General features: G+C 37.1%; 1 protein-coding gene across 1 annotated transcript in view; it reads left to right on the forward strand.

Annotated features, from left to right (window-relative positions):
* LOC139733486 (TBC1 domain family member 9B-like) overlaps window positions 1-12,555 on the forward strand; it is a 53,005-nt gene that overhangs the window by 3,638 nt on the left and 36,812 nt on the right. Inside the window, exons 2-11 of the mRNA XM_071644302.1 lie at window positions 276-439; window positions 2,723-2,800; window positions 3,555-3,653; window positions 4,835-4,918; window positions 5,638-5,771; window positions 6,345-6,547; window positions 7,708-7,779; window positions 8,971-9,103; window positions 9,859-9,969; window positions 10,717-10,805. Of these exons, the coding sequence (XP_071500403.1) occupies window positions 276-439; window positions 2,723-2,800; window positions 3,555-3,653; window positions 4,835-4,918; window positions 5,638-5,771; window positions 6,345-6,547; window positions 7,708-7,779; window positions 8,971-9,103; window positions 9,859-9,969; window positions 10,717-10,805 (1,167 nt within the window). The remainder of the gene's footprint in view (window positions 1-275; window positions 440-2,722; window positions 2,801-3,554; window positions 3,654-4,834; window positions 4,919-5,637; window positions 5,772-6,344; window positions 6,548-7,707; window positions 7,780-8,970; window positions 9,104-9,858; window positions 9,970-10,716; window positions 10,806-12,555) is intronic.

The raw sequence follows: 12,555 nt of genomic DNA on the forward strand, positions 1-12,555 counted from the left end.
GCACCGAGCATAATGCCCAGACAATTCAACTCTGCCCCCCTCTGAAGAATCATATTTTACTATTATTATCATTATGATTATAACAGAGGCATTAGACATTTCAGCTATGTACATCATATCAATTTCAGTATTGTCTGATACATATTTTTTGAGTTATTGAAGATCAAAAGTATGATTTCTTTGTGTAATATCTACAACTGTAGTATAATGCCCGGGCAATGCAACGCCACCACCCTCCCAGTAATCTTTTTGACATCCATGCCTTCTCACTCTAGGATTACGGAGCGAGCCAACCCCTACTTTGCCCTCCAGCGGCGCAAAGGTCATGGCGGGGGCGGCCTGACGTCGCTGGTCATCGGGACGCTGGACTCGGTTCTCGACAACAAGTCTGCCCCGTATCGCATCCTCCACCAGACGCCAAGCTCAGAACTCTACCACAGTGAGTTGTGCTTCGGTGCTTTTGTCATTCTTTGAAAAAATGATTTTTAACCTAGAGCTGCCAAGGAGACTATATATTTGTTGGTGTTGGTTTGTCTGTTTCTTTGTCTGTTTGTTCACAGAATAACTAAAAAAATTATGAATTGATTTGGATAACATTTTCAGGAAAAGTTGATAATGACACAAGGAAGAAATGATTAAATTGTGGTATTGATCTTGATGGCAGTCAAGTGCCAGAACTTGTATTTTTGTTATGAATTTTCTGAAGGATTATCATTGGGAAATAGGACCAACAAATGAGGGAATTCCAGCTGTGCGTATTTGAGGTGCACATATATGCGCACAAAGTACGCGCTTTAGGGGCAGCAGGAAGCTCAAGGTAGAGACACTAGAAAGGATTTGATGTGAAAATATATGAGAAATATGGCCAATATTAGCACTTGTGTACATTGATGGAAGTGAACTGCTTGGTGGAGGTCTGCACTCTCGAGTCCTTTTCTAGTGTTACTGAAAGCTTCTCTCCTCAGATTGAACTGACAGTGTGTACTTCTTCCTGCGACCATTTTTGAAACATGTACTAATTGTTAAGAGAGCTTGCTTTGTTTTCCTTGTAAAATTTAAAGCTTATAAACAGCTACAGCTTCATCTGTTGTGTATTAAAGGGGAGGACTTTAACACAGAGTGAATTGAGTTAACAGTGTTTATTTAGTACTTCTACTCCACGGAGACAGCATCTTTGCTGAAATAAAATGCATTCTCGAAAACTGTGTATTTAAGGCAAAGAACTAGACAAATTTGTTCTCTGTGCAATACACACACACTGCATAAGGCAAATTGTTTTGAGGGATCAAAAAAACCCCCAAACAAATCAAGATAAACAGATTTTTACATCTGAGGCAGATCACAACAGTAAGTGAGGAATATATTTTGTCCTCACAAACAAGATTTGATACGTTTTGTCACCAAAATGAGAAAATCAGTTTTTGAAAGCCCTTATTTTTAGGCTTGTGTGAAGACTAAGGCCGTCCCTCTTGACTGTCCTTGGAAGCTTCACTTGTTCACACGATTCATCTCCATGGAGACCCATGATTATTGAAGTGCAACATTGATCTGGGCATTCTCTTACATGGTTTCTCCAGTTTGCAAATAACCACTTTCTTGCCTTTAAATGTATGGTTTCTTCATTTCATTCAAATCTTATCATCCTTGTATCAAGGCATTGTGCGAGTACCTCATGTAGATAAACCTAGAGGTATTTCAGTTTTTAGAATTGATTTTTTTTTCCCCTGATCGACTAGTTGTTGTTGTTGTTGTTGTTTTGTTTTTTTGTTTGTGTGTTGTGATGTGCAATGCAAGTATTCGTGTGTGGGCATTGAAGTTTACAAATTCGTTAAAGTGAAAACATAATTTTGGTAAGGGTTTGAAAACCGTCTGGCACCATTTCATATTTGCTTGCAATATAAGAGTCTACAAAGAAACTTACCTGGCTGACGCGATTTGCTGGGATGATGAGCCGTTATGGAGTATTTTGAGAAAAATAATAAAAGTCAGAAAAATGATTTTTATTCCAGAAGGCTCCAGACTAACGCGGTCTCAGGGAAAACTCGACCCTATTTCAGACAATTTACACGCAGTTCGTGATCGCCATGTACTAGTATTCTACTGTATCAATACCAAATGAGGCCTATAAACTGAACAGACAGAAAAGTGCGTGCTAAACCTGTACAAAACAAAAAGCGTGCTCCTCCAACGTATACGCACATCACCTCAGATCAGTTGCTGAGACGCGCTGTCTTTGAAGTTTTTGTTGTTGTTTATCAAGCGTCTTTGATTGTTTTCAGAGGTGCTTGATAGGCGCACACTAATTTTGCATGCGCGCCAGAAGGTTTTTTGATGCGCGCGTTGTAACAACTCGGACCGTTACTGCGAGTAGCCAGAACGCGAAGCGCTATACAGGCCGCTCACATAGTGCAACACTGTACAATCCAGAGGGACAACCAAGGCAACTCAGCCAGCCGTCAAAGCGAGGCCGAGTTATCCCCGAGTCCGAGTACAATGTATATCCTGACCCTGTTCGGGTAAGTTCTGAGACTTAACCTTTTTAGTTAATTTTTTGCATTTTCGTCGTTACCCATCGAATATCTTGTTATTACAGCGTTATTCCGCACATTTCTTAGGCATACGTTCGCATTTGTGAGCGAAATTTGACAACTTTTGCAGACGTACCCGAACTATGTTTTGGCTTCAATTCATATCTCTTGTAATTCTCTGTCTTCTCTCGTAGCCGTGGCAACTGCTCTTCACAAGAAGGACATTTTGAAGAACTGGGAATGGATCGAACAGAATTTGATGCAGACTCTAGGTAATGTATCAACTCACTGAATCCTGGGGAAAGTTTGATGCAGAAATTATCTTCATGTGCTCATCAAATTGGCAACTCTGAATTTCACTCCATAATGCATCTTGGAGAAAGAATAGATGGAATTTGATTAAGTTCATCAAATATGAACAAATTCAGAAGGAAACACTTATACAGAAATAACAACTTCAAGCTTCTGAAATACATTGCCAATTTAAGGATGTTACAAAATTTAGCGATTGAGCTTTTTATATTTTTCAACCAAAATAATTACTGGTGTATGGTCAGGGTAGTACTTGAATGAAAGATAAGTTCTTAATCTACCTTATGAAATGTTAGTAATGAATGATGAAAATTATGAATAATAAATGAAGTGAGAAACCACACAGAACACATTTTCTGGGACCTGATGAATCTTATCAGTGTATCCTTGTGTGAAATAGAACATAGTACATTGTTAAAAGTGGTATGGTGGAACATAGTTTGATTTCCGCCATGTTTTTTGTTTATTACATTTGTATGAATATAAATATAATACATTTGTAGTCACTTCTCTGTAAACTTCATGTCTAAACAAGGGGTTTATTTCTATATTTTAGAATCTATGTGGTTTTGGTTTAGGGTTTGTGCATAAAACAAAACAGGCAAAAAATGTGGTTCCTTTTAATTTTGTGCTACTTTAATGCTACACGAGATGCACACAAATTTGGACTTTTACCATAGCATCATCTCTATGAATTGGTATCATACGTTTCAGATCACTTTGAAGCCGAGGATGACATCACAGAGTTTGTCAAGTGTAAGATTGAGAGTCTGGTGGCTAATGTGGAAACGGCAGTGGCAGAGAGCAAGCAAGGTGAGCTTTCCTCCTATGTTGTTTATTTGTTTGTTTGTCTTTGTGTTTGTCTGTGCGTCTTTTTGTCTCCAGGTTGACCAAAATGAAACTCCTATGTCGTCCGTGGGGTGATAAAACCTATCATCTCAAATTTTTGTGAAAATCACTTTTTTAAAAACGATTTTGGATTCATTGTCAGATAATGAATTGAGTGATGTCCCATCCAAATCCTAGTTGTCTTACCCCCCCCCCCCCCCCATGAAGCTACCATGGCATTTCAAAGGAAAGGCAATCCTTTTTGATATAGTGCTTCGAACATTTGACTTTTTTGAGGTACAAGGTTTTGTCACCCCTACGGCGATATTGTATCCTTCTCAAGGCAGTTTTTATTTGGGCATGTTTGTGTGTGTACTCGTGTTGATGCTTGTCTGTTGAAAAAAAAAATGGCAGATCTGGTGGATTTGTTTTAAAGGGATGGTACAGTATTGGTGGAGATGAGAATTGGGCTTTTCACTTTTTGCAAGATACCAAGAAAACACTAATGATGTAGTACAGAACATACCATTTTAGAAGGAATTCAAAGTTTATTTGATGAAAATCGCATTTGGAATGACTGAAACATCCAAAAACAAAGTAAAGCAAAGCAATCGTAATAAAATGTGGGTCCCACACTTTATTAGAATCGCTCTTTTTTAGATATCTCAGCCATTTCAAAACCAATTTTCATCAAATAAATGTTTAATTCCTCATAGAATTACATGCTCTTTCATATTTCATAAGAGGTTTCTCATTATCTCACCAAAAAATGTTAGAAACCTGAAATTAAGTCTCAACCAAAACTATACGATCCCTTTAAAGATAAAAAAAAAAAGATGTAGATTTCTTGGGGCCATTCACGTATAGTTTTACATGCATATGACTGTAAATATTAATCACATTTGACCCTGTGGAGTAATGTCACCTGATATAAACCAAAACAACAATGCAGGAATGGTGTATGTCCCTAGGGATGAATGAATTCCACCCTTAACATTAGTTTATGAGAAAAGAAGCAGAAATGTTAGAGAATTAAGGCAGTAAAAGTTTTAGCAAGTTAAGATCAAAACTAAGAAAGTTATGATTTTCTTTTTCTTGAACTTGTGAGATATTAAACACAAATTGGCAATTCTGTGATGTCATATGTAATCTTGTCATGTGTGCAGATGAGGAGAGCAAGAAATTCAAGGCTGCCTCAGACAAGTGGAGGAGACTCTTCACGGTGCCAGAAGATGAGAAACTTGTCAACTGTGAGTATTCCCTGAGTGTCAGAGAGCCAATTGGAGGGGTTACCATGGCGATAGTTTAAAGGAGGAATCTATGGAAACTACCCTGTGCTACTCATTGCAAGTGGCATTAAAGGTGTCTGTAGCAGAGACATGCAGAATTGTACAGAAGGAATAAAATTGTCAAATGAAAATTAACGACCTCCTTATCCCTGTTTATTTCACTGATGACTCCTTCCTTAACCCGTTGAGGACGGTTTGATTTTGCTACATGTACAACATGCATTTCCCATAGACGCTTGCTCGAGTATACTCAGCACTCGTCCTCAAAGGGGTAATACTCTGTCCCATCTATAAGTTATCGTGTTGATGTAGGCTTTGACATTCTGTCAGCCCTAACTCCAGATAATATCTTTGTGACTATTGGAAAGGGCAGTGGTGACAATCACAGTAAACAATGTTTGCACCTTGTTGTACTGCAACTTACACCTCATACATTTCACTCTACCACTACAATGTATTCTTTTTCTCATGTTATTTTTGGGGAACAGTCCATGCCAGCATTTATTGACTATTTCTCTTTGTGACTGCTTACTTGAGTCCAAATTTAAAAAGAAAAAAAAAAGACAAAGAAGATGTCTTATCTGCTTTGTTATGGCAATAAATATCCTGTGAGAAGTTGGTCCCACCTGTACATTTTCATGCAGGGTTTTTGATCATTCCATTCCTCCCTTCACCCATAGACTATTCCTGTAGCTACTGGAAGGGGCGGGTCCCACGTCAGGGCTGGTTGTACCTCAGCGTCAACCACCTGTCCTTCTACTCCTTTCTCATGGGAACGGAATCCCGCCTCCAGATCCGATGGACAGATGTCACGGTAAATTTACTTTCCCCTTAAATTCTTCGTAGGTTTTCTTTTTTTTCTTTTAGATTCAAATAAAATGTCAACCACTATGTGTGCATAGAGCTATATATCCTATTGGAAAGGACAGGCTTTGATATAGTTTTGTGTGTTGTATCCATCCATGATTCATTTTCTTCAAACATAGGTGTACATCATCAGGTGGACACCAGGGGACATCAATGTAAATAATGATATTGATGATGATGATGATGTGATGATGATGATAATGATGATGATGATGATGATGATGATGGTGATTACAAGGTGAAAGAAGAAGAAGAGGTATGAAGTATTCCAAATCTCCCAACTTCTCATACTAAGATTTTGAAGAAATGATAAAATTGTCTAAGCACAAGTCAGGTTTGGTAATTATTGATAATCATCATCACTGCTACTATTTGCATCATCAAAGCAGCAGCTTCACAATAATCACAGAGCATGTGCTAAAATGTTTGAATGCTCGAAGATGTAGTGATGCATGGTTGCTATGACAACCTGATCCCATCCTCTCATTCCCCTCCCCTCTCCACCTTCACCCCTCCCCAGCACCTGGAGAGGAGCAACTCAGTCCTGTTTCCGGAAAGCATCCGGGTGACGACGCGGGAGGGCAAGTTCTACTTCTCCATGTTCGTCCACCCGGAGGACACCTTCCGCCTGATGCAGCAGCTGGCCAACATGGCCATGAGGCAGCTCCTCTCAGAGGAAGGCTTTGCCGAGGACTTCAACTTCCCCGACCGGGCCAAGATCAAGTGAGGAACACCGCCCTCTATTGTTTAGATTACATTTTCATAGAACTATTAAACACAAGGTCTTCTTCTCTGCTGGGTTATGTTTCATATTTTTGGTTGTTCTTTATATATCAGGGGCTCTATTTTGTGAAGAGGTCTTGTGATGATTGTACGTCTTGTGGCTTTGGCAGCAGCCAAGAAAGAATGGAATGATTTTGATTACTTTAATGGTTGCCATGGTAACTGCGAGTATTGTGAGAGACTGTGATATCAAACATCTCCATGAAATTAGCCATAGTTTTGTGATGCAGTTATAAATCAAGATTTAATATTTCAGTGTAAATTTTTGTTTTTTTCTTTTATTTTTGATACAAATGCATGCTTTCACTTGAGCACTAGATGTGTATGTTGCTTTTCTTTTCACGTTTTTTCATCTTCAATCTATCTAAACTCAAAGAAAACTTGAAAAGAAAAAAAATATATTTCTATTTATACACCATGCACTTAATTTTGGGTTGTAACATGCAAGTAGGTTGAAAAATGGTGTACCTATCCATACACATTCATGTTGTGTATGCACTCAAATCTATTCCTCAGTTTTCTAGTGATAACACTGTGTCAGTGTTCAAGCATTGATGAGCCTTTGTGCTTTTGCTGTGCTAGTGTTAAAGTAGATCAGTCAGATCATGGTGTAGTACACTGTGTAAACTGAATGACCTTTGGTGTAGCATATGGTGTAAGAATGTGCTAGGTGTGTATACCTGATGACCATACAAATTACCATACATTAAACATGCTTGGTGTTTATTGGTGTCTAACTGTGAGTACAGGAAGAAAGCACCAAGGAAAGTTTCATTCCTAAACCCATGGTGTCACAAATGAGCTAGGTGGACTTAGATGTGTAGACTGATGACCTTACAAAGTATATAATGTGTATGCTTTGAGACTTTGGTGTTAATCAGTGTAACACCCTTGGTGTTAAGTGGTGTCTAACTGTGTGTGACTGCACAAAGAAAGCACCAAAGAAAGTTCATACCTCAGCACATGGTGTAACAGATGTGCTAGGTGTACAATGTACGTACATGTAGGTGTATAGACTTGATGACCTAATACAAAAGTGTATAGGAAACGTGTATGCTTTTAACACCTTGGTGTTTATTGGTGTCTAACTGTGAGTACAGGAAGAAAGCACCAAGAAAAGTATCCTCCCTCAAGAGAGACCTGGACGCCAGGGCACGCAGTGAAGCTTACAGGTGAGTGAGTGCATTGACCTTTTGACCTTCATGTCTATGGAAAGCTGTGTCTCAAAAAAGTAAAAAAATGATCTGTTTGTAAACACAAGGCATTGACAATCTTTTCCCTAAAAAGGGATGTTTTTCCCTTTCTATTGCCATTTAGGAGTCCTACACCACAATATTATAGGTTTTCAACAATCAATATTCATGTTGTGTTGCAGATAAAGATGCAATAGAAAATGACATCTGTAGAACTGAATTCCGTGTTGTACATGTACCATGGTTCAGGAAAGTGTCATTTTGCTTTGCTTTTCCAATCAGTATAGGAAGCATTTGTTCAAAATGCTATTTAGGGGATTGTTCTTGGTACAATAACAATCTAATTTCAGTTCAATTCAAATGATTTTACTTCCATATAAAGTAATACGAAGTAAATATACATTACGCTTACATGAGTGCATAAAGGAACTTTGAATCACGTAAGTTTCAACAAAACATGAATACAATATTATAATGATATCAACTTTGGTTTGGATAAATAAACAAGTACTGTAAGCAATACAATCTTAATTTGTAATTCTACATGGAAAAGAGGAATTCACAAGAAAAGCATAGCTTGTAAAATTTGTGAATTACTCTAGAAGGTGAGGGCATGTCAAAATCCGCCGAGGACCCCATGTATGAAAATTTTGATATCCTGACGTCAGGCGAAATAATCAGATAATAAAAAAGGAACTATGACAAGGACAAGAAAGAAAGCAGGGATGGAACAGACAGAAAATAAAACTTAAGGTAGGCATGACAAAGAACAAAATGTACCATATAATAAGGTATGTAACATCCCTAGTGATGCCATGTAGCATGTGTAAAGGTGTGTAGAGTCCATTTCATAGCTAGATTGAAGTGGGCAGGTACACTGCAGCACCTTTTTGTCTCGTTTAATTAATGAATTTCTTGTGTCGAGTTCTTATTGCAGCTGATTGACAAATTGCAAATCAACATAAATTAGCACTGAATCACTGGCAAAGCTTCGAGATCTTAAACTTTTTGACCTTTTGCCAGTGTAACCGTGGCTGTTAATGATAAGTAGTGATAGGCCAAGATTTATTCATTTACTATAATGAATGTCCCTATTACCGGATTAATTCATTAAATGTAACTGATATACTCGAAGATTGATTCATTGAATTATGATTAATATTATGACAGGAGGGTTTTCAGGCTTCCAGTCCAGGAGAAGTTGGATGGAAACATTCCCTGCTCACTTTGGGCTCCATACAACAAGACCCAGATCTCTGGAATCATGTACCTCTCCAGGAACTACATCTGCTTTGCAAGTCGGGTGAGCCATTTATGAGGACGACAGACACTTTCCTCAAAAGAAACAAAAAACAAGAAAAGTGTGCTGGTTTACTTTACTACTGTAAAAGCTGTTATTTGTACTTACAGATATTTTTGCACACGAAGAGGTCACAGACATTTTTGTGAGACGTTTTTTTTAATTTGAACCTGAGGTTATCGTAAGTGTGCTAATTCCTGTCTGTCCACAATAATTTTGTGTCTTGTTACATTTGCCACCCAACAGTGATTTGCAAAATTTGTGAAAATTAAATCCTTTTGAAAATAAAAGCTTTCACAGTAATCTTACATTTCACCTTTGGTTACACCATACAGTGTATGTGACCCGCCACGACAAAAGGATCCGAACAAAAGGATCTGAAGGCTGAGCCAAAAAAAAAAATCGAGTTTGAAGTAAAATCATAAAAATCGGTTTATAAAACAGTTGAATTTCTGTTTTTGGCATAATGTTGTAGTCTAATGTTTCATCTATCATGTGCCAAAATTTCAAAGCGAAATGATCAAAGGAAAGGCAAGAAATTCACTTTTTTCTGGGCCATGATTTCCCGACTTTCAACGGAACAGAAGCATTTCCGAAGATTTGGATTTAGCGCTGCAGCTAGATTCTGCCCGTTTCGTCAAGGGAGTGATCCTATTGGTCAGTGTGGTAGATAAGTTTTTTTCTGAATTTTCTGTGATGATGTAATTCATGTTTCTGATGTGCATTGGAATTTTACTTTCACTGTTACGTTTCTAAAGGTCAAGAACCTTGTGCAAGTGGTCATTCCGATGAGGGAAGTGACTGTTGTTGAGAAGGTAGAGAATTCATCGGTCATCACTCAGGGGCTACACATCTCAACACGGGCCAAGGTAATAAAACAGTAAACACACAAAACACCTGACTGGTGTAAGGTGTAAGAAGTGTTTAGACAGCTGTGGTCGTGTTAAAGTTCTCAAGCTGTACTGAAATGTTCACCTCTGGATGTATTTACTGTAAAAGGGAAATTTTTGATACTGAACTAGTGTGAAGATAATAAAAACACATAAAATTTTGTGCTTACTATACACTGTATGTTATACTACTGTATATTTTGATTTTGCAGAATCAAGGACATGCAAAATCTATTTAACCCAACAAAATGGGAAAAATTATGCAAAAATTTCGTATTTTACATTGTTGGTCAATGAAATTGTAGGGTACTGTTGTGTGCATGTAAATTTCCCGTGAAAATCAAGTTTTATAAATGTGTGTAAAAGTTGTAATAGATCGGTGTCCATTTGTAATATCATGGAATGCGTGGGCTGGGACCAAACTTTGCTGTGTAAGTATTTGAAAAAAAAATTTGTGTACTCCATTTGCTGTCAAAACAAGAAATAATATGTATGGTGGAATTTCCTTTTTGTGCATGAGAAAACAGATGAAGAAGAAGAAACCTGTGAAAAAAGAATTATGAAATCGCTTTCTACTCTGATCCTGAAGAGTGTTATTTCTCAATTCTGTCAATCATGAAGCTTGAGAACAGCAACAAATACACAATGTACATGCAAACAAAATGTGATCTGTACCTTTAAAAATTTTTGTTCTTTTTTTTTTGTAACCTGTTCTCTGCTTTCTAGATGACCTTCCTTTTCGCTCAACTGGTTGACAGAGACTTCTTAGTTCAACACATCTCAGACTTCTTGGCCAAGACAACAGAGAATTCAAGGTTAGTATGATTATGCTGCATTTGCCAGTATTCAAGACAGAGAGGAATTTGATTGGTTGATCATTCATGCATATACAGCTGTACTTTATATTGTATTCAAGGCACTGTATCATCAGATGAATGAAAGTCAAATTGATAATTTGTATCGCTTAATAAATCATGTTTTCTTTTTCTTCTTTGATGGAAGTACAATGTAAATAAACTACTGAATTGAATTGAATTGAATTGAATTGAATTGAATTGAATTGAATTAAATGGAATTGATGGATTAGAAATATATATACATATATATACCGTATGTCCAAAAAAAATTTACAACGGGACCCTCTGCAATGATAACTTTAAAAATAGTGAATCAATCTAAATACAACTTCAGAGTACGAAACTGTAACTCATTGCCCACATCTTACAGAAAACCCCATTCGATTTTCTTCAGTGGTCACAGAGAAATGAGGAATTTTGTAGAGCATGTCAGGAATCTCTTCCCTCCAAGTTCTGTCTATTGTGTTCACACACAAGAGCATCCAAGTGCTAAACTTGGAAGAATCAGACTCATGACATGCTCTACAACAATCCATATTTCTCTGTGACCGCTGAACCAAATTGAATGGGATTTAATGCGAAATAGAACTAAGATGTTATATTCTAAGACCCTGAAGTAGCATTTAGACAATTTAATCATATTGGGTGTTATCAATGCGAAAATATGATTGTAATTTTTTTTGGGACATACTGTATATATATAATCTCATGGTTGAACATCCGGGTATTTAGTGATGGCTGGAATGAAAACAAACCCACGATCAGTGCAGAGTCAGTGAATTTTTAAGATGAAATTATCTACTTTTCTTCCATAATTGGCTTTGGAATTCCTTGAAATTATCAGAAAGGGTACATCTTAACATTTCTGATAGCCACAAGAAATGTTATTGAGAAATTACATAAAAGAATGGGAGATCTGAATGCCAACACCTTGTTGTCTGTATCACCATGTACAACATACATAGATTCATACACTCTATGCTTTGTGCATGCACAGCAGCACTCACCCCGGTTCACACTCCAGCTTCACACATGTATTGTTCAGGCGAGCTGTTTGTTTTCATTCCGGCTACACCGGAAGTGATAGATACCTAATCATGAGAGTATCAGGAGTTTGCCATGTTGGTGAATATTTGTTTCAATTTACAATGTACATTTTGTTGCTCGCATACTGAATTTTTTTATTAACAAGAGAAATGTATTGTGGAGGTGAAAGCATTTCAAAGCCTCATCAAAACTATTTGGAAGAATGCTTCTTTCATTTTGCCAGACCAGAGCCACATTTTAAGCAGTGTTTGACTTTAAAAGCAGAAGTAAAACATTATCAGCTTGCAGTTTCAATATCTGCAACTTCATCAGATAATTTCAAGTGATAATGACTTTCATAACACACAATGTACACACTGTATTTAAGCATATACAATATTTCATGAAGTGAATTACTAATGATCTTTGTGATTTGTAGGTACATGAAGATCTATCAGGACTTCTTTAGAGACAAATATTCTATTTTTAGGTCCAAATAACTATGTATTGCCTGATTTTAGATTTCTTTACCGTGAATGGTTATATTGTGTTTTGTGTTATTTTGTGTTATTTTCCTTGTGTCATTTACTTCAAAGTGAAAACAATGATAGCAAGTGTGATTCTTTTATGTTTTTTTTTTTTCTGTGTTGTGTTTATCATCTACATACTGTACTATCAGTTT

The sequence above is a fragment of the Diadema antillarum genome, unplaced genomic scaffold, assembly GCF_040938485.1.
Source record: "Diadema antillarum isolate AM-2024a unplaced genomic scaffold, OU_Dant_1.0 scf00000025, whole genome shotgun sequence".
Classification (NCBI taxonomy): domain Eukaryota; kingdom Metazoa; phylum Echinodermata; class Echinoidea; order Diadematoida; family Diadematidae; genus Diadema; species Diadema antillarum.